The sequence below is a fragment of the Aspergillus sydowii genome, assembly GCF_001890705.1.
Source record: "Aspergillus sydowii CBS 593.65 unplaced genomic scaffold ASPSYscaffold_7, whole genome shotgun sequence".
In the NCBI taxonomy this organism is placed as follows: Eukaryota; Fungi; Ascomycota; class Eurotiomycetes; order Eurotiales; family Aspergillaceae; genus Aspergillus; species Aspergillus sydowii.
The window spans coordinates 644,893-668,363 of record NW_024467865.1 but is presented as its reverse complement, the minus strand read 5'-3'; the positions used below and the strand labels follow the sequence as shown (position 1 = coordinate 668,363).

Sequence of the window (23,471 nt, the reverse complement as noted above, 5' to 3'; positions counted from 1 at the left end):
GAGCTCCATTATCCGGACTTGGGCGAGAGACACCACGAACTCCTTGCAAGTTGCCACTTAGAGCTCAGCTGAGCGGACACAGTATTGCTTATTTCGCCTGACCTTGGAGATCACTATGCAGCGGCATGGAAGATGGGAATTTGTTGGCAGAACAGCGAATGATGGGGTGACACTGGTGTGGCGCAGCCAGAACGGCGTCATGTCGGCGGTGGCAGTGAGACAAGAAATGCCAGCTGCTAGCCCTGTGGAAAGAAAAGGAGATATGCAGTTTGAGCTATAATTAGGGTGGTCTTTATTTTCGCTTGTTTCTGGTGCGGTGACTCGCAATCGACGGCGAGTGTGCATGCGTGGGCAGAGTAAGGTTGTGTTACAGTAACGAAAAGAGTAAGATATCGGGACATTGATTAGTTGATGGCGGAGGTTTTCAGGAATCATTCCAGGTGCCTAGGTGGAGCTGCCGAATGAGGCTGGCTCGAGCCTGGGAAGCAGAGGCGTAGGACGAGGCTGACTGGATGCATCGTCTGTGCCATGGGCAGACTCTTCGAATAAGCAGTGTCTACATATTCCAACTGAATGTGCTTCACAGCATCCAATTGCGCCCACTTGCAATTGCTACGAGCCAGTCAGTTCTACCGTAAATACGGCGGGGATGGATTGTGATGTGTTTCAACCCCTTGAGGTCGTGATCCAGCGGCACTTCCCAGGGGGTTAGGTCGCAAAAGACCTGCGAGATAGTAAGTATATGGTCATTTTAAAAATAGAGCTAGACATCATGCACGTTGTTGTTTGGAGAACAATCTCAGATCAACGTTTGCCTATCCAAATACCGTAGTGACGTTTGTCTTGTTTGCACTGATCTTATGATCGACCGGCAAGAAAGATTCCAGGAATCCCCTCTTGAACCTCAAACAACCACCTCACTATGCGGCCAATCCCAGCTTCGGTCCTTCGGCCGTACGTTTGCCCATCGTGCCGTTCATCGCGTGTCTTCAATAAGAGGAGATTTGGCACAAAACCAGCACCGGTAACAGATGTCTACGATGTAGTCTGCGTTGGAGGAGGCCCTGCTGGTTTGGCGCTCCTGGCTGCTCTCCGTAAGTCACTGTCGACTTTCCGCTCTTACAAATGTAGGCATTGGCTCAATTGATACTGACTTGGTGGAATAGGCGCATCGCCTGCGACCTCGAAGTTGAAGATCGCCCTCGTCGAATCTCAAGACCTAGACAAAGCCCGCTCCTGGAAGCTCGACCCGCAACAGTTTTCCAACCGAGTCAGCAGTCTTACACCCTCATCCGTGTCATTTTTGCAGAAGATTGGGGTTTGGGATCACCTAGATGTCGCGCGGACGCAGCCCTACCAGGGCATGGAGGTTTGGGATGGAGAAACGGGGTCGAAGATCTCCTTCGACTGGTCCGCGGAAACGTCACCATTCGAGGACCTTCGCACCGTTGCAACAATGACGGAGAACGCTAATCTCGTACACGCCCTCCTTTCGCGGATAGCCGTGTCCGGTGATGAGAACCTTTCCATATTCTCTAAATCTACTGTATCCTCGATCGAGAATGGCACCGCGGACGGACCGGACGGCGCGGACCTCTCGGCATGGCCAGTACTCTCCATTGCACCAGCTGGAAACGCGACTGAGTCTACGGCATCACCCTCTCGAATCGCTGCAAGACTTCTGGTTGGAGCGGACGGTATCAATAGCCCCGTCCGTAGGTTCGCCGACATTGCTACGGATGGTTGGGATTATCAACGTCACGGAATCGTCGCAACCCTTTCACTCGCCGACAAAGTTCCACCTTTGTTCCCAATCGGCACAAGGACAGCATACCAGCGGTTTCTACCTTCCCTCGGCGGTCCGATTGCCCTACTCCCGCTGCCGAATAACAATGCCACGCTGGTTTGGTCCACTACGGTCGAGAATGCGGCCTACCTCAAGTCGCTGTCCCCGGGGGCATTCATAGCCATGGTGAACGCAGCCTTCCGCCTATCTATGTCTGATCTTCAGTACATGCTGCGCATGGACCGCCCATCCACTGCCGTGGCCGACCTAGATGAAGACCCGCACGAGAGCGAGTTAACCTGGCGCCTCCAACACACTCCCTCCGTTCCTCACCACCCGCCTATGGTCACAGGCGTCCAGGAAGGCACTGTAGCTTCATTCCCTCTCCGCTTCCGGCACGCATCAGCATACATTTCCCCTCGCGTAGCCCTTGTAGGCGACGCAGCACACGTCATCCACCCGTTAGCCGGGCAGGGCCTCAACCTTGGTCTCGGTGATGTAGCATCACTCTCCCACACGATCGAATACGCAGTCGACCACGGGATGGATGTCGGTGATATCCTTACACTCGAGCAATACACTGCCGACCGGTGGGCCACCAACGCAAAGATCGGCGGGACTTGCGATATGCTGCACAAGCTATACAATGTTCCAGGCCAGGGACCGGTCGCGTGGGGGCGGAGTTTAGGTTTCGAGATCATCGATCGATTGCCGTTCGTGAAGGGGTTCTTGATGAGGAGCGCGGACTCGTGATCTGGACGAGATGAGCGATGAAATGTTAAATTTATCTTGTACCAGTAGAAGTAGTATTCCTTGAGCTATTGTTGTTGTCTTCATCATTTTATTATATATTAAATAACATGGCTCGCGGGTATAGAGCCGCTTGAGCTTTATTTCTTCAATCTCACTTGGATTAGAAACCCCAGAAAATCGGGTAACGACCTGGCTTGTTTCTTATTCCTTAAAGCAACCTCATTTACAGATATCGGGGCCGAACACCTGGAGTCCTAAAATATCGAAAACCGCTAGCGGTATTAGGCCGTCTTTCTATTGCATTACATGCTAACATAAAATAAGCTGGCCCCGTACGGGTGAGAAGTGAGCATATTGGCGGAGGGAACTCAACGGTGGATTTTGTAAATGTTTATGCATCCATGTCTCCACAGACTTCGACTGAGTGCATTGATATTTGATTCACCTTTGAAGGGAAAATCCAGGCTATGAGTCCCAAGCCCCAAGTGGCGAGTCCCAAGAGCTGATCTCGATCAAAAAGACACGGCAGATACAGTTTACCCAGACACGGAAGACGAATTGAGCCCCTCCCCCGGGTGTTTCATGTAAAGCCTCAGAGGGGTATGACGTCTAGTGATAATTAAACATTGAGATTGGTTGATGGTCTCCAGTGTCCGAACGAGGTCCTGGGTATCCCTGCCTCCTTTAAGTGCGGGATGAGGTCTACTGATGGGTCACCAAAGTATTCCATGAGAGAGGAAAGGGGGTTTGTTGAGTATGTTCGTCAAAAAGTAATGTCCGCGGAGTCCATTATTATTGCGTGCATTTGGTCCTAACTTCCTTGAGACCTTGACCCCAGTGTGGCTTGGTAGACTAGTGCCAGCTTCTCCAAGTTGTTTCAGTTTGTTTCGGTTACTGAATCCATACTCATACTTACAAGTTACGCTGTTCAGACTTCCAAGTTCGCGTGCGTTGCGATCGCTAGTGACCGAATCGGCTCTGCTGTCCGGATCCGGACTATATCGCTGCACTGACCCTGGTCCTGGCAGCCTCGAGGTTATGCTCTTTAGCCGAGCTTGATCCGCAAGCAGGAGATCGCAGGTAGGACGGTTGGTTGAGCGAAATTAGCGCAGTGGAGCCTTGTGCCTTTCTCCATGCCTCTCGAATATCGATGCATGAAGATGTCGAAATCCAAAGCCAGTAAGGAGCTGTGGTTGAGTTACCCCGTACTCGAGTCTTAGAACTGAGTTTGTTAGCGGCATAACTCTTCCCTCTTCGGTTTAAACTGGTCGTTAGCCGGGGGTGGCTCGTAGCCAGGGGAGCGCGACTGAGTCGAAGGTTACTTGGAGCCTGCTCGTCCACTCCATCCGGTTTCTACGGAGTATTTCACGTCGGAGTCCGCCCTGTCGGACTGTCGGACTTTTTGTCCCTATCACCTGGCAATGACGCAACTTCCATCCCCCAGTGGCCACTTGCTTTTATCGAGGTGAGGAATCAGGCCACGGACCGTGTTATACCTTTTTGAAGCAAGAGAGAACAAGCTCTAAAGTTGTTACCAGGAACTGATCTGTGCACGAGAACCTAAAAAGCCAAATAGGCTTCTTCCACGATGCCTGCAAGATCGTGCGGAGAGATTACAGAGCAGTGGAATGCGCCGGGACAAGCGAAATGCCGCTAACAACTCCAAAGTTGGGGTCAAATGGTTATGGGGCACATGGAATTATACGATTGGCTGTGCGCATATATGTCATTTCTGGGATTCCACGTGGTTCGGTCGTCGGAACTGTTTCAATCCTAGTGTAATAGTAATACGGAACCTGTCAAGCAGGTAGTTATATGACGCTTCTCGGCCAGTGTCTGGGGGAAGTCGTGTGGACAACTTCTCCAATCCAGAGAGGTTGCATATTGACGAGAAGACGAACAAGCGCCATTTCGTCTTCCACGCTGGTTATGGTCGAGTGGCAGCGGACGGTGGCTGTTCTCTGCTCCACACAAAGGCGCCGCCAAGAGCCGCGCCCAGTCGGAGGCTTTGTAAAATCACGCACTAGATCCATATCTCTCCTCGTTGCTGGACAAGCCACTGCCATCGCTAATCGCGCCAGAGACTTGCGGAGCAGACGACGGACGGCCTTTGGCCCGCTGCCAGAAGGAGGCTTGACACTGGGGTTTCTGCCCTCGAATGCCTCGAACACGTTCTTGTGAGTTGCACAGAATGACTCGTGGCGCACAGAAGAAGGGTTAAGCCAATGCCAAAGGGCTGGCAACAAATCAAAGGCCTTGTGGGCAGATTTGGATGTAACCCTGCCTGTCTGGATAATAGCGAACGCTGTTAATTATCCGGAGGATGTTTCCCCTGCAGCGCCGCTTCGAAATTGGTGGAATTACATGGTCTCAGTGATGCGGTGTGCTTCTCGTTCCAATTCCAACTGGCTTCACTCCCCCCAGCCACGAGGCCAAAGTTCTCTGCTGGAGGCGGACACATGTGCAACCGCGCAACTCCATAATAGGGCCTCTGAGCGATGTAAGCATCTCGTCTTACCGTCTGCAGCGATTTGCGACCTTCCACTGCGCATCTCGAATTTTCTTAGCCGTTCGGGCGGAGTCCCCTAGAAAAAGCGCGTTGCACAGGGTGCCGAGTAAGGCAAACTCTCGAAAAAGCCTGTCTGACACAGGCTGCTGGGCTGAGGTGAGCTGAAGCACCATATTATGGCCAGCATGGCCCCAATCGATCCTGGGCCGCAAGGGATCGCCTCCCTCCACCCCTCCCGCAGAGATGTAGAAACTGAAAAAGATGAGCTGATCCTGCCGCCAGACTTTGTCTCCGTCTGCTATTGATTAACGAACGCCTCTGGCTGAGATGAGCTCTCTTGTTGGCGATTGCAACGCGAGGGTCGAGGGTGGGATGGAGATGGGGCGGTCGTCATTACATTACCGATAAGAGTTCGTATCGCTGATAAATACGGGTACAAACGGCGGTCTCATTCTTCCCAAGGCCCCATGATATTGGAAATGGCATTGAATAATAAGGGTTAATAATCAGGAGCGCCGTAGAAGCACCGTAGAAGTTAAGAGAGCCCTGGATTATTGGTTCCTTCCCCTCGTTTCAACGCTCTCGGACCCGTCAACCGTCGTCATAGAATATTACACTCCCGTACAGAGTCCACCCGTCCTGGAGGCCCGGAGGTACAGCGGCCTCGCCCCATCGTTCTCCTCCTCAAGTCTCGTTCTTCTGGCTCACTTCTGCCTCTCCCTCTCCCTTTCAGTCTCAGCCTGCCTCTTCTGCTCGGTTGCGAACCTGTGTCCTCCATCTTTTTCGCGTGGAACCCTAGATCAGACACAATCTCGCTCTCTCTTCGCCTCCAGCGACCGATCGGCTTATCAACTCCGTCGTTCGATTCCGCCCTCACTTACTTTCCGCCCCATATTCTTCCGTTCGCTCGCGCCCACTTCCCCAACGTCTGGTCGCCACGTTCGTGAGATCCGTAACTGTCTTGAACATTCAGTTGTCATCCTCTATAACGCGTCCCGCTTTCCTTCATTCAATTCCTTGCGCCGTTTCCATCCTTCCTCCGTTTCACCTCTGAGGCTCCGACTGTCGCATGCCTGAAACCGTCTGCGGATTATCTAGGCAACACTGGTGCGGTTAGCGAACTGAGTAGCGGTTTCTTTCCCCGCTTCATCGCCAGATGACGGCGGGCACTACGGATCAAGAGAACTGGTGACAATCATGGGGTCAATTCTAAGAAGCTTTCGAAAAGATGTGGTGAGTTTGTACGAGCGTCATGGCCTTCTTGGATCTGTGGCCTATTTTTACCACATTCCACTCTTGGTTCAGACATTACTGCCAGGCCCGATATAGCTCCTCTTCATAACTCATGGAGGAGCCACGGACCACGCATTGTCTACTTCTGATATCGCTGGCTGTTCTGCTTTAACATGCTAATTGTCCGTTAGGGCTCTACCGCACCTCCAGTTGGGGTGCCTCCTCCGAAGAAGGAGCCTCAGCCGCTCCCGATGACTCCGTTAGAAAAAATGCTCACGGAGCTGGGTCCGATACGAACAGATGGCAGTGATAAGTTCTTTGGAATGGAAAATGTAAGTGTTTCTCTGAGTTCTTCTTCTTGAGCCTCTACTGATCACCGCCCGATCAGTTCGGAAACACATGGTAAGCGGCTACTTCGTCAGGCATTCCCAAATTGCAAGCCACTAATGGACCGCCGCAGTTACTGTAACTCGATTTTGCAATGTCTTTACTATTCAGTCCCTTTCCGAGATGCCGTTCTCAACTACCCCAAACGAACCCCGATCGAGAGCTTAGAAACAGCGCTGGCAAAGGCCCTCCGATACCAAGATCCGAATGCGCGCCAGGAAGCTGAGGCGCTGGCAGAGAAGCAGAAAGCAGCCAATTCTCCGCGGCCCGGGCAGCCTCCGAACCCGCAACAGAAGCCCGAAGACAAAGATTCGCCGGAGTATAAGAAGAAGATAGCTTTGCAGACGCTCCCTCTCATGGAGACGGCTAATAATGCGCCTAGCTACGGGATACCGGAATCGCTTTTCAGCTCGTTAAAAGACATTTTCGAATCTGTCGTCGGGAGTCAATCTCGAATAGGGATTATCCGGCCGCAACATTTCTTGGAGGTGCTCCGTCGTGAAAATGAGATGTTTCGGACAGCCATGCACCAAGACGCGCATGAATTTCTTAACCTTTTGCTTAATGAGGTTGTTTCAAATGTAGAAGATGCAGCCAGTCGTCTTCCGTTGGAGAAGCCTACACCCGCGATCGAGAGCTCGGAATCCCTCCAACCATCGTCGAGTTCAGGCTCCAAAACACCCAACACTACTCGCTGGGTTCACGAATTGTTTGAGGGGCTTTTGACCTCCGAAACACAATGTCTCACATGTGAAAAGGCGTCCCAGCGAGATGAAGTATTTCTGGATTTATCTGTGGATTTGGAGCAACATTCCTCGGTTACTTCATGTTTAAGGAAATTTTCGGCAGAGGAAATGTTATGTGAAAGAAACAAGTTTCACTGTGACAATTGCGGGGGTCTGCAAGAAGCTGAGAAGAGGATGAAGATAAAACGGCTTCCCCGGATATTGGCTTTGCATCTAAAACGTTTCAAGTATACCGAAGATCTGCAACGGCTTCAAAAACTTTTTCATCGAGTCGTTTACCCCTACCATCTCCGCCTCTTTAACACAACTGATGACGCCGAAGACCCCGATCGTCTTTACGAATTGTACGCGGTGGTTGTCCACATTGGTGGTGGTCCTTATCATGGCCACTATGTTTCTATCATCAAAACTCAGGATAGAGGGTGGCTGCTATTTGATGATGAAATGGTGGAACCTGTGGATAAGAACTATGTCCGCAACTTCTTTGGTGACAAGCCCGGTTTAGCCTGCGCGTACGTACTTTTCTACCAGGAGACAACTATGGAAGCGGTGATGAAGGAGCAAGAGCAGGAAAACATGGAGCCCCCGGTCGACTTAAATGCTGCCACCATGAAGCAAAACGGCTTCGCCAATTCGCCCGCTCTCGCGCATGTTCATAGCGCTTCCCAGATTCCAACATACGAGGACCATGACCGTTTCACGGGTCTGAAGCGAGCGCCAACCGCACCTCAGCTGTCAACACATCCTGAACACACCGACGCAGAAAATGTACCTTCTGCTGCACCTTCTCAACCAGCCATTTCTTCGCTACCACCCGTCCCACCAATTCCTGAAACACCCTCAAGTCCGCTAGCAGCCCGAAAAAGTGACGCACAGTTGAAGAAACAACACGCCAGAGAAGAGAAGGAGCGAGAGAAAGAGCGCAAAGCGGCTGAGAAGGAGAAAGAAAAGCAACGTCGGAAAGAAATTGAGACGAAATATAAGGATAGACAACGGCGCGAGGACGACGAACTGAAGGCTGCTCTTGAGGCGAGCAAAGCTACTAAGGATGACGAGGATCGACGCAATCAGACTGAGAATGGGTCATCGAGGAAATCTACCGGAGGCCTCGGTCGGTTCAGGAGTCTCAGCCACCGCTTAGGCAAAGACAAAGACTATCGGTCCTCTCTACCGCCTATTCCAGCGTTGCCGAATGGAGATCATTCCTCGAGCAAAGTCTCAAGTGAGCAAGGGCATCCAGAACCCCCTCCCCAGCCATCACCACGGCCAGATTCACAACCAATGAATGACCTGCGTTCACCCCGGCCTGAGGCCTCTCCGAGCTCGCCGCCTAAAGAGCAAGAACCTATCAAAAATCCGAAGCATGAACGCCCGAGTCACGGCAAGTGGCGAAGTTTCAGCCTTAGGAAGAAATCGTTCATTTCTTGAGTCTGACTGGATTTCTCAGTCTAGCCAACATCCTCTTGTGCACATACATTACGCCGCCGTACATATATTTTTTCGATGTATCATCATATTCCTTTCACAGCTGGTCTCAGTTATCTATGTCAAACATGGCTGTGGTAGCTGCGTCCAGTTCATGTGTTACTTGCGCACGCTTTTCGCTTTGGACATGGGTTGCATCTTGCTTGCATTTTTTATCGCATATTCTATCCAGCAGATGTTTGAGTATCTATGTTGTTTTTCTCACTTCCAGCTTCTTTCCCTCGTTTGATCCATCTATTTGTGATATCCGTGCCTGGGTCCCACAGCTTGGCGAATATGGCGTTTTGAACATCAAATCTCATCGTTCTGTTGTCCCTCTTTATGTCTGACTCTTTATGTCTGAATAATACATGTTCTAGGGGCCTGGTTCATTACTGTGCGGGAGGTGCTCCTCGTTACTTATCTAGCTTGTCCGGTTTTGAAGAGAAAGGGCACTGTTACCTTGAGGTTAAAAGGGGTGTATACTTATTTACAATCCCAAGACTCTTGCAGAGTACCTGCTGTCTGGCCTTTATTATCTTCGATGACTCTTCTTCCGGGGTGTGGTAACTGCTAGTAAGTCCGTCTAAGAGATGTGTACTTTTGGTGTATACATTATGTAACTTCTGGCCAGTAAAATGGTATGAGAATTAAGTATTTCTATACAAAAATAGAACAGTGCACTTTCGTAAATATATCATAATACATCCAAATAATGCGCTTAAGCACAGATAGAAGTCAAGGCGACATGACACAACATGTGAGTCGCCAACTGTATATCAGCCGCTGGCTCTCCTTCCCCTTTCACTGTCCTCCGGCCGCAAGGCGCTGGTTACCGCGTCAGCAGAGCCCGCTAGGTACGCATTTGAAATCGCCCGTCCCTCTTTGTCTCTAGTTATACCCTCGCATATCATTGACAGACAACGATTTCACTTCAAATGCCGACGAATGTAAGGGTGGGTAGACGGATAGAAGGATATATGGTGAGGAATAGTATGGGTATGACAATGCGCGGACTTTATTTTCCCGTCTATTTTTCGAACGACACCGAAACGAGCAGAAAATGGATCGAAGAACTTTGAGATCATCCTAGAATAAGTTCATAAACGATGATGATTGTATTAATCACGATTAGGGGTACTGTTTTTCCAGCAAAGAGATACGTTAGCAACGCGCGCGTGTCCACATTTCCACATTTGATTTGGAAGGATCAAGTTGAGCCAGCGCGACCCCTCATGCGATTTCAAAATAGGGGAAGCTGAAGCTGGCCCGTAACGGGATAAGAAACAAATTGTTTAAAGAGGAAAGTACGTACTCCGCATCACTGTCCTCACACTAGCAATCAGGTTTATGGTCTTTGCTTTCACACTTGTGCTGTCGTAGGCGGCGCCGAAGGCAGGGTCGGCTTGTGTGCGCCCCCATCCAACTGCGGAAAGTAATTATTAGTTTTCAAGCCGAGTAGAAGTGGATTAGGTCGGAGGAGACATACTTCGCGCGAGAAAACGGTCTTCGGAGAGGATTGCGATGGAGTTGGTTATGAGGATTATCACTGCGGAGAGCGGGTGTCAGTTAGGTGGTGGGAAGGGCGAGAAGTGGGGAAGGGTTTGCGCACCATAGACGAGTCTTCCGAGACCGAAGAAGGACATTGTAAAAGTGGTGATTGGTGTTTGGGTTGGATGTTGGTGTTGTGGAGGGAGAGAGGAGTGGTGGGTGGAGAGGGAAGTAGAAGCTGCCAGATCGACGTGAGTTCACTGACGGGATACAATCACATCCGAGCTGTGCTGCTCCGCTTCGACTTCCCTACAACCATCGACAACCAGGTTGTCTTCGGCGCACAATGTTGAGAGATGCTGGTAAGATCGATTCTAGCTTCAATTTACTTATTGTATACTGATTAATGACCAGGTTATCTGTTGTTGCTCGTTTCTCTCCCGGCGCTGGTCGTCCTGCATTTGTGGATTGCTCCATACACCAAGGTAGAGGAGTCGTTTCATATCCAAGCCATACATGACATTGAGACATACGGGATTCCCACGGTCAATGTCAAGGATACGCTGCAAACAGAATATGATCATTTTGAATTCCCGGGTGCTGTTCCCAGGACATTTGCTGGGGCTGTCGCACTCTCCGGGCTTTCGACTCCGGTCATCTGGTTGAAGCCTGATATCGACCGGCAGTTTGTAGGTTGGTATTTCCTTCGCGGGTTTTGTTTTCGTAATTTGTTAACGATTGCCATGTATTAGCCCGCGCCATCCTAGGCTTGTTCAATGCCCTCTCGCTTCTCTACTTTGCTAGTGGTTTACGCCGCGCGGCTGGGAGGACTGCTGCTGTCTGGTACCTCCTGTTCCAAGCAAGCCAGTTCCATGTCATCTACTATGCTTCGCGGACGTTGTCAAATATGTTTGCATTTGGGATGACTACATTCGCCTTGGCATCTCTCCTTCCTGGGCCGGTAAATTTGAGCACGTATCGCAAACGCAGTAGGATAGCTCTATACTTGATCACAATCGCGGGCATCGTCTTTCGTGCGGAGCTAGCGCTTTTCCTGGCTACACACACTGCTTTCCTCTTTGCCTTGGGGCGCATCAGCATCCAGCGCGAGATAATACCAGCAGGGATCTTGGGCCTCTTACTCGGTTTAGCCATAACCCTACCCTGGGACTCGTTCTTCTGGCAGCAGTTTCCGCTTTGGCCAGAGCTCGCAGCATTCAAGTTCAATGTCCTTGCTGGTCAGGCTTCCGCCTGGGGCACCCATCCATGGCATTACTACCTAACCAATGCTCTCCCTCGCCTTCTCATGAACCCCCTGACCTACCTTATCAGTATTCCTATATCATTGCTCCAACCCGCAACGCGCCGCATCGCCATTTCCATGCTCCTACCGTCACTCACCTACGTCCTCATTTACTCCGTTCAACCCCACAAAGAATGGCGCTTCATTGTATACACAATTCCATCTTTAACCGCCGTCGCAGCCCTAGGTGCGTCCTACATCTGGACGCACAAAACTAAATCCATGCTCTACCGCTTCCTCTCCCTAGGAATGGTCGTCTCAACACTCGCGTCATGCCTTATTTCTACCTTCGTCCTCCTCCCAGCCTCATCAGCAAATTACCCAGGCGCGCACGCCCTCAACTCCCTTCACACCCATGTGTATAACGCAGCCCCTAAGTCCGGCGGCCAACCAATTCCCGTCTCCGTTCACCTAGGCAATCTCGCCTGCCAAACAGGCGTCACCCGCTTCCTGCAACAACCCCGTCACAGCCAACAAGGCGTCCCTCATTCTTCAATCTCATGGACCTACGACAAATCCGACGCTTTAATTTCGGTATCCAACAAGCCGACCTTCTGGTCCCGCTTCGACTACGTTCTCCTCGAACCCGCCGAAGCAGACGCCCTTCTTTCACTATCCGGCTCCGGAACTGAATACGCTCACGCAAGTACGTATGCATGGAAGACCGTGGACTCCGTAACCGGGTTTGCGGGGTTACGTGTTTTGAAACCGGGAGAGGAGGCAGCGGGCGTTGTTGAGGAAGGGATTTTAAGAGCTATTCTGGGCCCAAAGGCGGATGAGCTAGGTGTCCTAGGTCTTTGGGAGAGTTTTAGGGATGGTTTGAGGAGGATTGTTACGAAGGGTTGGTGGGTTGAGGTTAGGATGGAGGAGAGAATTAGAATTCTGGCGAGGGTGCGGTGATGTGGGAACTGGTCGGTAATGGGTTGTTCTGCTTCTTTTTAGTCTTTTTGGCACATCTTTGGGGTCACTATAGCAATGTATAAACCTAATGATGTATTTCCAGTGTGATGATGTGCGAAAACTAGGGAATTCTTATGGTACCATGGTTTCGTGCGTGGTATCTTGTCCGTTAAATTCCGACTTAGTAGAGGTGTGTATGTAGCACTATATATGCACGAGATGGCATAACCGTATGTCCTACATGTCTTCCCCATCCTCGTTTAAATCTATCAAGTGTGGGTATATTACGTTAATTTCCTGCTTCCAACCGCTCCATTCTCTTCTCCAGATCGCGAACCCACGGCTCAACAAGCTCAATATTACTCTTCAGCGCAGATTCGCCCTGGCTCATCTTCTCCTCAACGGCCTTCAGCCCTTCCTTCCACTGTTCGATTTCTCCCGCCATCTCGGCTTGGCGTTTTTCTAGCTCGTCCAGTGATTCAGAGGCTTGCGCGGCCCCGGCGTGGATAGCGCGGAGAGAGCGTAGACGTTCCAAAACACTGGGTAGGATTGGGTGAAGAGATTGGATGGTTGGGAGGGTAGCGTAGAGAGCTTGGATCTTAGTTGCTTGCTCGTCGCGCTGAGCGGCGGTTTGCTCAGGCTCGATGGGCGAGCCAGAGATAGAGAGTTCGGAGGCTGTGCGGGCGATGCGGGAGTTCTGTGCTGCTTTCGCGGAGTCGAGAGCACGTTTACGCGCTGATGTTAGGGCTTCAGCGTCTGTTGTGAGTTTTCTGACCCGCGCGGAAAGCATTTCGAGGTGTGGAGTTGTGACGGCAGCCGAGTTTGCCGGCACGGACGTTGTTGGGGCCGCGGGAACAGGGTTCGGGCCGACGAGTAGGGTCACGAGGGTTGAAAGGCGGGATGTGAGGTGATCAAGGGCTGGAAGGACTGGCTGGAGTGGGGTGTCTGAGGTTCCCTCGGAGATAAAGGGGTTTGAGGAGGTGGATATGCCCATTGCTGATTCAATAAGAGCAAGTCGAGCGTCGAAGGCTGCAGCGTGGGAGAGGATGCCAGCAGCAGGACTGGTCGTTTCGTAGTCAGTGCTGCTTGTCGTAGCTTTAATCTGGGAATCGCTAACATCCAATGTCTGTTTCGAGGGGTTTGATGCAAGCTTCTGGGATATCAAGGCGGCCGCCGAATTAGGTTGGGACGCACCCCGGGACGAGGCGTAGAGGTTGTTTAGTGCCTGACTAAGTTTCTCGACGCCGTCATCTAATGTCCGTTTAGTCTCGTCTTGGACGTTGCTGGTCTCCGGATCCGGTTGTTGAGAGGTAGCCATCTCATCTTTCAATTCCTCCACTTCGCGCTGCAAGCGCGCCAGTCTCCGTTCCAAACTCTCATTCTCGCTATCACTCTCCTCGCCCTCAGCGGAGCTGTTCTTTCGCCTCTGCCGAGTCTTACTTTTGTAAGACTTTCGCTTAGAAGCAATGCTGTCTGAGAAGTTCACACGGCGGGCGTCGACGGTGGCTCCGAGGAAGTGGGAACGCGCTTCGTCTGCGTTGACAGGGTCTCGGTCAATATCAGAGTCGGAACCGACATCGTCTGCATTTGAGGCTGTACGAATTGTTGCTGTCTGCAACGCCGTCAGAAATGAGCTCAGTGGGAATCATAATGCGGAGAACAATATACCGGGACCGTGGAGGCTTCGTCTGTTAGGTCGGGGGTCTCGTAGATATCAGGAGCAAGGTCCTGGGCAAGTTAGCGAAGAGCGGACAATGCAGGACGGAATAATTCAAAAACTTACAAGGTCAGGAAGACCGGCATATTTCTTGTTGAACGCCATAACCGGAGCAATGGGGGATGTTTTGGTCCGATTGTATTGAAGCTGAAGGTGTTTGGTCCAGACCACGTGAAAGGGGAAGTTTGTGCCTTAACGCCTAGGTAATAACTCCACTACAGCCTTATTGCCTTAATGCCTGAGAAGCTCCGATGAGGGGTAGCACTACAAAGTATACAGACCGCGCTACCATTCGACAACCCTTGACGTTATGTGATGTTGACAATCCTGTCCGACCGAAAATAACCTTGTCTAGTTACACTGCTTACGCTGTTGAAAGCGCGACTGTTATCACATGCCAGAAGTAATAGTAGCCGTCGCGTTCTATCGGTCTATCAACACGGACTACGGAGTATGCAGCGCAAGACAAGTACTAGTAGATGCGCCAGCAGCCTCAAAACCCGTCAGGAGGCACCTAGAACAAATGCTTGACACTACTGTAAAAGCCCCAACAGTTGTAGATTCAGGCAAACCCCTCCAGGAACGTCCCCCCAGGGAGGATATAGAGCCCACATGCGCGAGTAGCCAACTAGCCTCGGTCTTGCAGCGGATCTTCCTCGCAAACTGCCAGACCAGCGGAGCAACCAAGTCCAACTATTGCGGAGGTGTGAGCAATCACAGCATTCCAGACACATGAGACGGTGCACAGCGTGGAACTACAGGGACAACCTAAGCTCTAGCTCGTGGGTACATAAAAGAGAGCTGTCTGTCTGCAATTCAGCGTCTTCTTACCTCCGCTTACAAGTTCACCGGATACCACGACCCCACTTTCCTCCCCTTCCTCGAACTACGCTCCCTTTCACATTATTTCGACTCTATCTCGACGCCGTCTCTTAATTTATTCTCTGGGTTTATATCTAGTCCCTACCTTTCAAAATGGCTACTCCTACGGACATCAATTTCACCAACTACAATGGCAGCTGGACTATGGTGCGTTCCATATCGTCTCCCTTGACGAACTCTTCGCTGCAATTACCCCTTTCAAGTACATATCGACAAGAATGAGACTGACATGGCGAATAACAGGACCGGAACATCTCCGACCAAACGGACCCCGTGCTCGCCATGGTACTGCACCGTCCCTACCCTTTCCAAGCTCCCCTCAGCAATTAAGCTAACACCATGCGCCCAACAACAGCAAGGCCTCAGCTGGTTCATGCGCACAACCCTAGCCTGGGTCTCCGTAACCCTGAACACAAAACAATACCAATCCCCCGACAATCCCGACAAAAATATCCAGCACATCGACGTCGACAACATCGTGACCGGTGGCGTGCAGGGAACCAGCGAGCTGCGCATCACGGACTGGAAAAAGCGCGAGCACAACGACACCATCTTTGGGCGTGTCGAGGGCCAGTCGCGGTTCCTACGCGGCTCTAAAGACGCCAGTGGCAAGGTGAGGCCTAACGTGGAGATCTGCACGAATATCGACGATGAGAAAATCGGGAGGTTCCTCCGCGGCGAGATCAAGGCGGATGGCACTGAGGTTGAGGGGTTCCTTGTTGACCCTGTAGGTGAAGGGTTTGGGGAGGGTGAGGATGGTCTTTGGTTGCAGAGTTACGTGGAGAGTTTGGATTCGAGTTGGACGGCTGAGCAAGTATGTCGACTTTTTTCTTGTTATGCCTGACGTGATATCGGATGCTAACCCCGTGTTTGTATAGGTTTGGGGCTTTGAGACGATCGATGGCGAGCGCTACCATACTCGCCGGGTTGTCTGTGCGAATAACGGCGAGTATGTGCTCGCCAGACTTGTTTATACCTTTGTTCCTCCTCAGCCCGAGCAGAACGATGACGACGACATTGCTTACTAGATATTGGTCTATCACGGATTCTATATGTGTGGATATATACTCACAATAGAGTCGGCGGATTCTGCGACGGCGTTGTGTTTGATAATCTCTTACCCTGATAGTCATTACAAGATTACCCTCGAGCAAGACAGAATTACCTACTAATTGTTGTTGCTTGTTCCAAAAGGTACATTGAGAATGGTATTCGCCGATAGTAGACAGAGTATATAATAGGAGCAATTTGATCATTCATCATGCAGAACGTCATTTAAATCAAAACAAAACTCTTTGTAACCGCTTACCGTTTGCATTCCAAAAAGAAAACTTATGAGTGTGTCGGCATCACGACATTAGCCTTGGTGCTGACAGCATCCTCAGCGCGCCACAAGCTCGTCACTGTCTTCTGTTGTGTGTAGAACTGGAGACCAGGCTTTCCGTAGAAGGTGTTCGCACCACCACCAGCAATACTCTTCTTATTACCGGTGAAGGAGAACATCGGGAGCGGGACGGGGATGGGGACGTTCACACCGATCTGGCCGGCTTCAATCTCCTTCTGGAATTTCGAAGCAGTGGGGCCCGAGCAAGTGAAAATAGCTGCGCCGTTGCCATATTCGTTCTTGTTGATCAGTTCGATGGCGTCGTCGAGGGTTTCAGACTCCAGGCAGACAAGGACAGGGCCAAAGATTTCCTGCTTGTAGCACGTCATCTCTGGGGTAACGCCAGTAATGATGGTAGGACCGATGAAGTTGCCGTTGGGGTACTTCTCAGGCTTGTAGTTTCTTCCATCAAGAAGGATGGTGGCGCCCTCCTTCTCAGCGCTAGCGATCAGATCTTCGATGCGCTTCTTGCTTTCGGGGCTGATGACAGGGCCAAGGTCGGCTCCTTCTTCAAATCCTCCGTTGACGTTCAGGGCCTTGGCTCGCTCTGCCATCTCCGGGAGCCACTCCTTGGTCTCACCGACTGTGACAACTGTGCTGAGAGCCATGCAACGTTGGCCTGCGGCGCCGAAGGCTGCTCCAACAATAGCATTAAGAGTCTGGTTCTTGTTGGCATCAGGCAGCACAGCAGCGTGGTTCTTTGCTCCAAGGTTGGCCTGCACGCGCTTGCCGTTGGCAGAACCACGGGTGTAGATGTACTCTCCGGCACGGTTGCCACCGACGAAGCTGATGGCCTTAATTTCAGGCGCGTCCAGAATGAAGTCAACGGTCTTGGCAGAGCCGTGGATAATGTTGATAACACCAGGAGGGAAGCCGGCTTCTTTGGCCAATTCTGCCAGAATCATGGCCGCTCCAGGATCACGCTCAGAGGGCTTCATGACAAGAGTGTTACCAGTGATAGTAGCGATAGGAATACACCAGAGGGGGATCATGGCAGGGAAGTCTAAATACTTGTTAATGCTTGCCATTGGGGAATAGTTATCATGAACATACTAAATGGACAGATAGCGGCCACAACTCCCAGGGGCTCCCTGTAGCTTCGAGTCTCCATGTCCTTGGCTACTTCCAGAACCTCGCCGGTAATCTGGGTAGTGATACCACAGGCAGTTTCCGCGACCTGCAGACCACGGAGAACGTCGCCCTTGGCATCGGCGAAGGTCTTACCCTGCTCGAGAGTAATGGACGCAGCCAGACGATCCCAGTTAGCACGGATGAGGTTCACAAATTTGAACATAATCTGCTGTCTAGCCATAACACTTGTGGCCCTCCAAGCAGGGAAGGCCTTCTGAGCCGAATCAACAGCTGCGCGGAGCTCCTCATCGGTGCTTTGGGGTACACGGGTAACGAGGTTGTTGGTGGCCGGGTCAAATAAGTCAATCCACGTGCTCGCCTTGGAAGGCAGGAACTCATTGTCGCGGAAGTTGGTGGTATCAATTGGGTTGGTGATGGCTTCGTGGCTCGTCGGGTATTCGGTGGCGGTACTAGCCGCGGTTGTCGTTGCGGGGGCGAGCTGTTGAGCGGTGGCGTGAAGCCTGCGTCGCGCGGCCATCGAGCCGTTTGATAGGTTCTGTGATGCTAGTACGCGGGATGAAGACATAGAAGAAGTCGCAATAGAGCGGGACGCTGATGCCGCAGCTGCCCTGGCCGGTGAAATGCTGGCCACCGTCGTGCGGGGAGAGACAGCGCGGAGAGCGGGGATGGAACGACTGAGAGACCGACAGGCGGCCATTATGAATCAAAGGAAATGGGTAGGGGATTGATTAATTGAGCTAATATCGATTGGGTTTGGGGAGATATGAGAAGTGGCGGTAAGAAGAGGAGAGGAATGGCGAAGACATTCAAGGGAGAGAAGACCGTGGGTATATGTACCGAGCGTAGTTGGAGGACGATGTTATCCGCCCGCACTTTCCCCAGCCCGAGGGAAACCGATAACTGCTCTCGGCGAGATAGGCCAATTATATTGCTGATTCGCATCCGGAAGGCCATTCCGCCGACCCCATCCTGGGTATCTAATTCCGATAAAGTAGAGCTCAATGACAGCTTGCCAAGTTGGGCTCAAGACGCTGGTTTAGACCCATATTCCACAGAATCTACTTGCTTGTTTGGATTCTTCTTTAAGCTGGGGGTCTTCTTCGGCGTCTCCAAAACGTGTTTTCAATTGAACTACCCGGTGTTATCACGAGCGGGATCGATCATCGTCTCCAAATTGGGGTAATCCCGATCATTTCTCCAAGTTCCAACCTATCGCATATCGCGCCGAAGTCGCCCCAGACACAAAATAAAAGACCCCAGTTCGCGCCGAACGTTACGGGATGCAGCATTTCTGTGCAACACCTATTTGACCCAATCCGTGGTACATTCTGGTTCATGCTGCTCCGATCCTTCGTGAAGTTCAATATCGCTTCCCATATCTACGTATTAGACAAGGCTGCGGCTATTTCAATGGCCACTTATAGTATACTAACATGCTACCTGTGTTGGTCTAACATTAGGAGAACGGAGCATAATAAATACGAAAACTTGCTTGTCAAAATTCATTGTACATATGGTTCGTGCTCATAGAAATGTCATGCTAACAGGATTAAAATCCTCGATAAAAAGCGCAACAGCTTCGAAATCGGAAGGGGAAATATAATGTTTATTATCCGTGCCGTGCTTAGGGTTTGACTTTTCCTTGCGATTGTATAGTTCTTCTCTGCTCATTCAACCTGTCTATCGCACGGTCTTATTCTGCGGAGGATCGGGTAGTGCGCTTAGTGGCACCGCCCTTGGCGGTTTCCGCGGCAGAGCTCACAGCCTCACTGGCCTTCTCCGTTGTAGCCTTGGCAGCCTCCTTGCCCTTCTTAACTGGGGCGGGTGCGGGGCTGCTGGCCCCGACGGCGCCAACAATGACGAGGATCATGGTAACGAGAATGGCACCAAGGCCACCAGCCACCTCAGGAACCTGCTTGACGGCGTTGACGGGGTCTTCCTTGGCGAGACCAACGAAGTGGTCAACCTTCTCCCGGACATAGGTGACAGGGTCCTCCTTGAAAGTGACGCTAGTACCAGCCTCCTTCTCCTCCTGCTTGGGCTTAGAAGCTGCCTCCTCAGCCACCTCGATAGCGTGCTTGACATCAAAGGTCTCCTTGCGGAGCTTCTCAGCATCCTCGACGGAGTGTCCAATGTAGATGTTATCAAACAGGATATCGTTTTGCATAGTCCAGATCTCAAAGCCAATCTAACAGCCGGTTAGTATAACACGAGTCTAAGGTTACGGGGAGGAGGGATCTTACAGCGCCAATGGGCTCGAAGTTAGATGGGGTCTTGTCTTCATAGTAGGCAGGGTTGGCGATCTTGCGGGGAGCCCAAGGTCCCTTGTAGGCGGGGTTATCGATAAGAGGAGCAGACCACTTGCCCTTGTAGGCAGGGTTCTTGATCAAAGGAGGAGACCAGGGACCACATCCAGAGACTTCGCTGCACTTAGGGTTGGGAACGGTGGGAGGGATCCAGTCACCGTCCTCCTCATCATCCCAGTCCTCGGGCTTCTCGGCCTCAGGGTCGGGAATGCTGTTAGGCTCATCCTCTAACCAGTCATCGGGCTTCTCAGCAGCCTCGTCAACAATCTCGAAGGGGGCCTCCTCGTCCCAGTCATCAGGCTTGGTTGCCTCGGGGTCGGGGATCTTGGCCTCATCAACCCAGGTGTCGGGCTTCTTGTCCTTGGGGTCATCAATCTCCTTCTCGGGGTTGACGGCAGGGCTGAAGTCCTCGAGAAGAGTGCCGTTCTTGACAGCATCGCCGTCAATGAGGATCTGGAAGGATTGGTCGGGGCGAACGATGAGGGTGTAAAGGGAGCTGATCTTGCTGGTACGGGCAGCAGGAGGGGCCTTCAGGTGCTTCTCCTCGTATTCTCCAGTCTTGGGGTTTTTGTGGCGGAAAATGAAGTGAACCTGCGAACAATAAGCACATACCCATAGAGGAGTAATGGGTGGCTGGTCGTACCTTGTTGGTGGCACCGCACTTGTCGGGACCAAACATGATCACGTAGGGGGTAGTGTTAGAGAACTCATCGGAGCTGAGCTTCTTGTTGTCCTGGAGGAGCTTCATGTAGGCACCACCGCAGACCAGGGAGTCTTTACCGACACTGTTAGTATCGAAATGAGAGCCCAAAGGCCGAAAGGATTCACTTACTCTGCGGCTTAACCTCATATTGAACGACAAGAGTCTTACCCTTGTTATCAACCTTCTTCGGGAACTTTGCGGAGATGGCGTGGTGGGCCGCAACATTCTTGACGACCAGACCCTTGTCTCCCTCAATACCCTTGAAGACAGAGGGTTCCTCAACGGCCCATTCGCCGACGTACGCCCAGTCCTCCTCGGACTTGGAGTCTTCCTTCTTCGCATGCGAGGGATTCCATCGCGATTGCCAGTCATCGGTAAACTGTTCCAAGAAAGGAGCCTTAAGCTCGGTGGGCTAAACGAGATGAAGTCAGCGAACAGAAACTACCACAAGATGATTGCAAAAGAACCAACCGTAAAGGTAGGTCTCTCGACTACCGAGGCAGCATCGGGGGCGGCCTCGTCCTCAGCGGCATGGGCGTAGCCCATGAGCGAGGCCGAGGAGACCAGGGCGGAGGTAAGAGCTGTGTTGAGACGCATGGTGAAAGAACAAACAAACAAGCGTTCAGACAATTGGCCCTCCGTGGAGGAAAGGAGAGCGCGAAGTCAAATCGAGATGGGCGACAGAGGTAGGCTGCACAGCGCAGAAGAGGACGTGACGGGAGGAGAAAGGAAGGAGAATCGGGGAAAGAATCACAGGAGGTTATATAAAGCAATGAAGCTGGTAAGTTCAAGGTGGCCTCTTCCGCCGCCCGCTGCTTAATTGGGTTAGTGCCGGTTCTCCAATGTTCTGTCGGCAGATCTGACTCCCCTTCACAATCTTATTCCGAACTCCGCCAATAGTACAGGGTATTGCTTGTTGCGCCCGAGTGAGTATTGAGATACACTACTCCAAATATAGTCTACAACGTGCAATTTATCTTAACTTTTGGTGTATATGAATCTACAACCTGGCGTTGTCAATAACTACGGGGAAAGCTTAATAATATAGGGAAGCGGTCACTAATCTAATGACAATATGTACGGAGTATCCGTATGGGCTACAGAGTGAACCAAAATGAAATATTTCTAACCTGGTTCACTCTGTTGGCAGCTGGTCTTTTAATAGTGCCTAGTTGCGATTAAGCTTACAGCTTGAAGCTATACTTGTGACCTAGCGCGATAAAGTCTATAGTTATTCTGAATAAACAGATGTATGACCGATTTGTCCGAATAATACGGTATACCCATGGCCCGCTCGGAACTGAGAACGAAGGAGGGTGAAAGAAGCAAGAAAGCTGGTTGGTCCATTTAAAAGGTGCAGACCACAAGTGGGGTCCCGATTTGCAATCCCCAATAATTTCTGTTGCGACAGTGCCTCGATACCGTTCTGCTGTATCACCCCTCCTCGCCCTCATTCCATTCTACCATTCTCGTGCGACTTTCTCGTCTGTTTTCGGGCCTCAATTTCAGCGAGAAGCGCATTTGTTGTAACGGTTAAACTTTCCAAATTTCGAAAGTCGACTTTATATTCTTTCCACCATACCTCATCGCATCGCAATGGCGCAAGAGGTTCAGCAAGATAACAATGATCATCTGGTCAAGTCAGAGGACCCAGAGCACCCAGCCAATTTGATTCCCGATCTTTGCCGTAAATTCTACAATTGGGGATGGGTTACTGGCACTGGTGGCGGGGTAAGCGCCTGCCACATTTCGAAATACGCACCAGTACACCCGGCTGACTGCTTTGTCCTAGACATCCATCCGCAGTGGGGGACACATCTATATCGCTCCTTCTGGTGTGCAGAAGGAGCTGATGCAACCACACAATATCTTCGTCTTGGAGTTTCCCACCCCCAAGTACCCTCCCTCCGACCGCAAGTACATCCGCAAACCTCTCGCGTTGAAGCCCTCCGCCTGTACCCCGCTGTTCCTCGCTGCCTTTGAACGGGGTGCCGGCTGCTGTATTCATACTCACTCTCAATGGGCTGTACTTGTGACGCTCCTGGTTGAGCGGGAGAAGGGTCCCGAGGGGTGCTTTGAGATCAGCAACATAGAGCAGATCAAGGGTATCCCTAAGGGCCCAGGTAAGGGCATGCTGGGTTTTTTCGATACTCTGAAAATCCCGATTATCGACAACACTGCTTTCGAAGAGGATCTTACCGGAAGCTTGGAGAAGGCCATGGACGCCTATCCGGATACCTATGCTGTGCTTGTGAGAAGACACGGAATGTTAGTTCACGCCGCACATTATCCTTATCCGTAATTTTATTTACAGGCTAATTCATATGTACAGCTACGTCTGGGGCGACAATGTTGCAAAAGCGAAGACCCAATGTGAGAGTTTGGACTACCTGTTCCAGCTTGCTGTTGAAATGCACAAGCTCGGTATTCCATGGGTCAAATAAATAGCGGCACGGCCGCGACTACCCTATATCACGATTATTGTTCACGGAGTTATGAAGAGAAAGATGGCTGTTGCATGTAGCGCTTGTAGATAGAATTGTACTGTGTTGGTGTTTCGTTTTCGAGAATACGGTATAGTATTAGACCTGTGTATAGAGCAGATATATGTATCTTGGTAATACCTTAAGTACAATATTGATACGCCTTTAGAGCGTAGTAATATTTAAAAGTAGGAACACTAGAATATAAAAAATATCACGAGTGAGAGATTTCCGAAGAGGGTACGGATTACATTTTGTTTGCTGACTATAAATCATGCATTCGATGTTGCCTGGAAGCTTAGCGGGGAATTAAACTGTCCAGACTAGCTGCC

General features: G+C 51.2%; 9 protein-coding genes across 9 annotated transcripts; 5 read left to right on the top strand and 4 right to left on the bottom strand.

Annotated features, from left to right (window-relative positions):
• Nucleotides 1–593: 593 nt before the first annotated feature.
• On the top strand, nt 594–2,780 carry ASPSYDRAFT_46712 (putative ubiquinone biosynthesis monooxgenase (Coq6)). The gene is made up of 2 exons (XM_040847293.1): nt 594–1,094; nt 1,167–2,780. The coding sequence occupies exons 1-2, from the start codon at nt 923–925 to the stop codon at nt 2,537–2,539; spliced, it is 1,545 nt and encodes a 514-aa protein (XP_040701359.1). The 5' UTR covers nt 594–922; the 3' UTR covers nt 2,540–2,780.
• Nucleotides 2,781–6,532: 3,752 nt separating this feature from the next.
• Nucleotides 6,533–8,842, top strand: creB (ubiquitin C-terminal hydrolase CreB; the record flags this gene model as incomplete). Its single annotated transcript, XM_040845005.1, has 3 exons — nt 6,533–6,613; nt 6,670–6,683; nt 6,742–8,842. 3 exons carry the CDS (start codon nt 6,533–6,535, stop codon nt 8,840–8,842), a joined length of 2,196 nt encoding a protein of 731 aa, XP_040701358.1.
• Nucleotides 8,843–9,490: 648 nt separating this feature from the next.
• Nucleotides 9,491–10,590, bottom strand: ASPSYDRAFT_46710 (YOS1 family protein). Its single transcript, XM_040847292.1, has 4 exons — nt 10,491–10,590; nt 10,368–10,427; nt 10,194–10,304; nt 9,491–10,018 (listed from the first exon to the last, which is right to left on the bottom strand). Exons 1-4 carry the CDS (start codon nt 10,522–10,524, stop codon nt 9,963–9,965), a joined length of 261 nt encoding a protein of 86 aa, XP_040701357.1. The 5' UTR covers nt 10,525–10,590; the 3' UTR covers nt 9,491–9,962.
• A 125-nt stretch (nt 10,591–10,715) lies between these two features.
• On the top strand, nt 10,716–12,572 carry ASPSYDRAFT_59062 (dolichyl-P-Man:Man(7)GlcNAc(2)-PP-dolichol alpha-1,6-mannosyltransferase; the record flags this gene model as incomplete). The annotated part of the gene is made up of 3 exons (XM_040849632.1): nt 10,716–10,731; nt 10,784–11,062; nt 11,122–12,572. 3 exons carry the CDS (start codon nt 10,716–10,718, stop codon nt 12,570–12,572), a joined length of 1,746 nt encoding a protein of 581 aa, XP_040701356.1.
• A 289-nt stretch (nt 12,573–12,861) lies between these two features.
• Nucleotides 12,862–14,394, bottom strand: ASPSYDRAFT_154771 (dynactin subunit 2; the record flags this gene model as incomplete). The annotated part of the gene is made up of 3 exons (XM_040842396.1): nt 12,862–14,184; nt 14,241–14,300; nt 14,356–14,394. The coding sequence occupies 3 exons, from the start codon at nt 14,392–14,394 to the stop codon at nt 12,862–12,864; spliced, it is 1,422 nt and encodes a 473-aa protein (XP_040701355.1).
• Nucleotides 14,395–15,400: 1,006 nt separating this feature from the next.
• ASPSYDRAFT_153810 (uncharacterized protein) lies at nt 15,401–16,199 on the top strand (the record flags this gene model as incomplete). Its single annotated transcript, XM_040842323.1, has 2 exons — nt 15,401–15,985; nt 16,050–16,199. 2 exons carry the CDS (start codon nt 15,401–15,403, stop codon nt 16,197–16,199), a joined length of 735 nt encoding a protein of 244 aa, XP_040701354.1.
• Nucleotides 16,200–16,503: 304 nt separating this feature from the next.
• Nucleotides 16,504–18,344, bottom strand: ASPSYDRAFT_90830 (CoA-acylating methylmalonate-semialdehyde dehydrogenase; the record flags this gene model as incomplete). The annotated part of the gene is made up of 2 exons (XM_040852391.1): nt 16,504–17,558; nt 17,609–18,344. The coding sequence occupies 2 exons, from the start codon at nt 18,342–18,344 to the stop codon at nt 16,504–16,506; spliced, it is 1,791 nt and encodes a 596-aa protein (XP_040701353.1).
• A 996-nt stretch (nt 18,345–19,340) lies between these two features.
• On the bottom strand, nt 19,341–21,253 carry clxA (calnexin; the record flags this gene model as incomplete). The annotated part of the gene is made up of 5 exons (XM_040845004.1): nt 19,341–19,835; nt 19,891–20,544; nt 20,597–20,727; nt 20,786–21,068; nt 21,128–21,253. 5 exons carry the CDS (start codon nt 21,251–21,253, stop codon nt 19,341–19,343), a joined length of 1,689 nt encoding a protein of 562 aa, XP_040701352.1.
• An 806-nt stretch (nt 21,254–22,059) lies between these two features.
• On the top strand, nt 22,060–23,384 carry mde1 (methylthioribulose 1-phosphate dehydratase MDE1). Its single transcript, XM_040847291.1, has 3 exons — nt 22,060–22,387; nt 22,449–22,924; nt 22,989–23,384. Exons 1-3 carry the CDS (start codon nt 22,253–22,255, stop codon nt 23,098–23,100), a joined length of 723 nt encoding a protein of 240 aa, XP_040701351.1. The 5' UTR covers nt 22,060–22,252; the 3' UTR covers nt 23,101–23,384.
• Nucleotides 23,385–23,471: the final 87 nt, after the last annotated feature.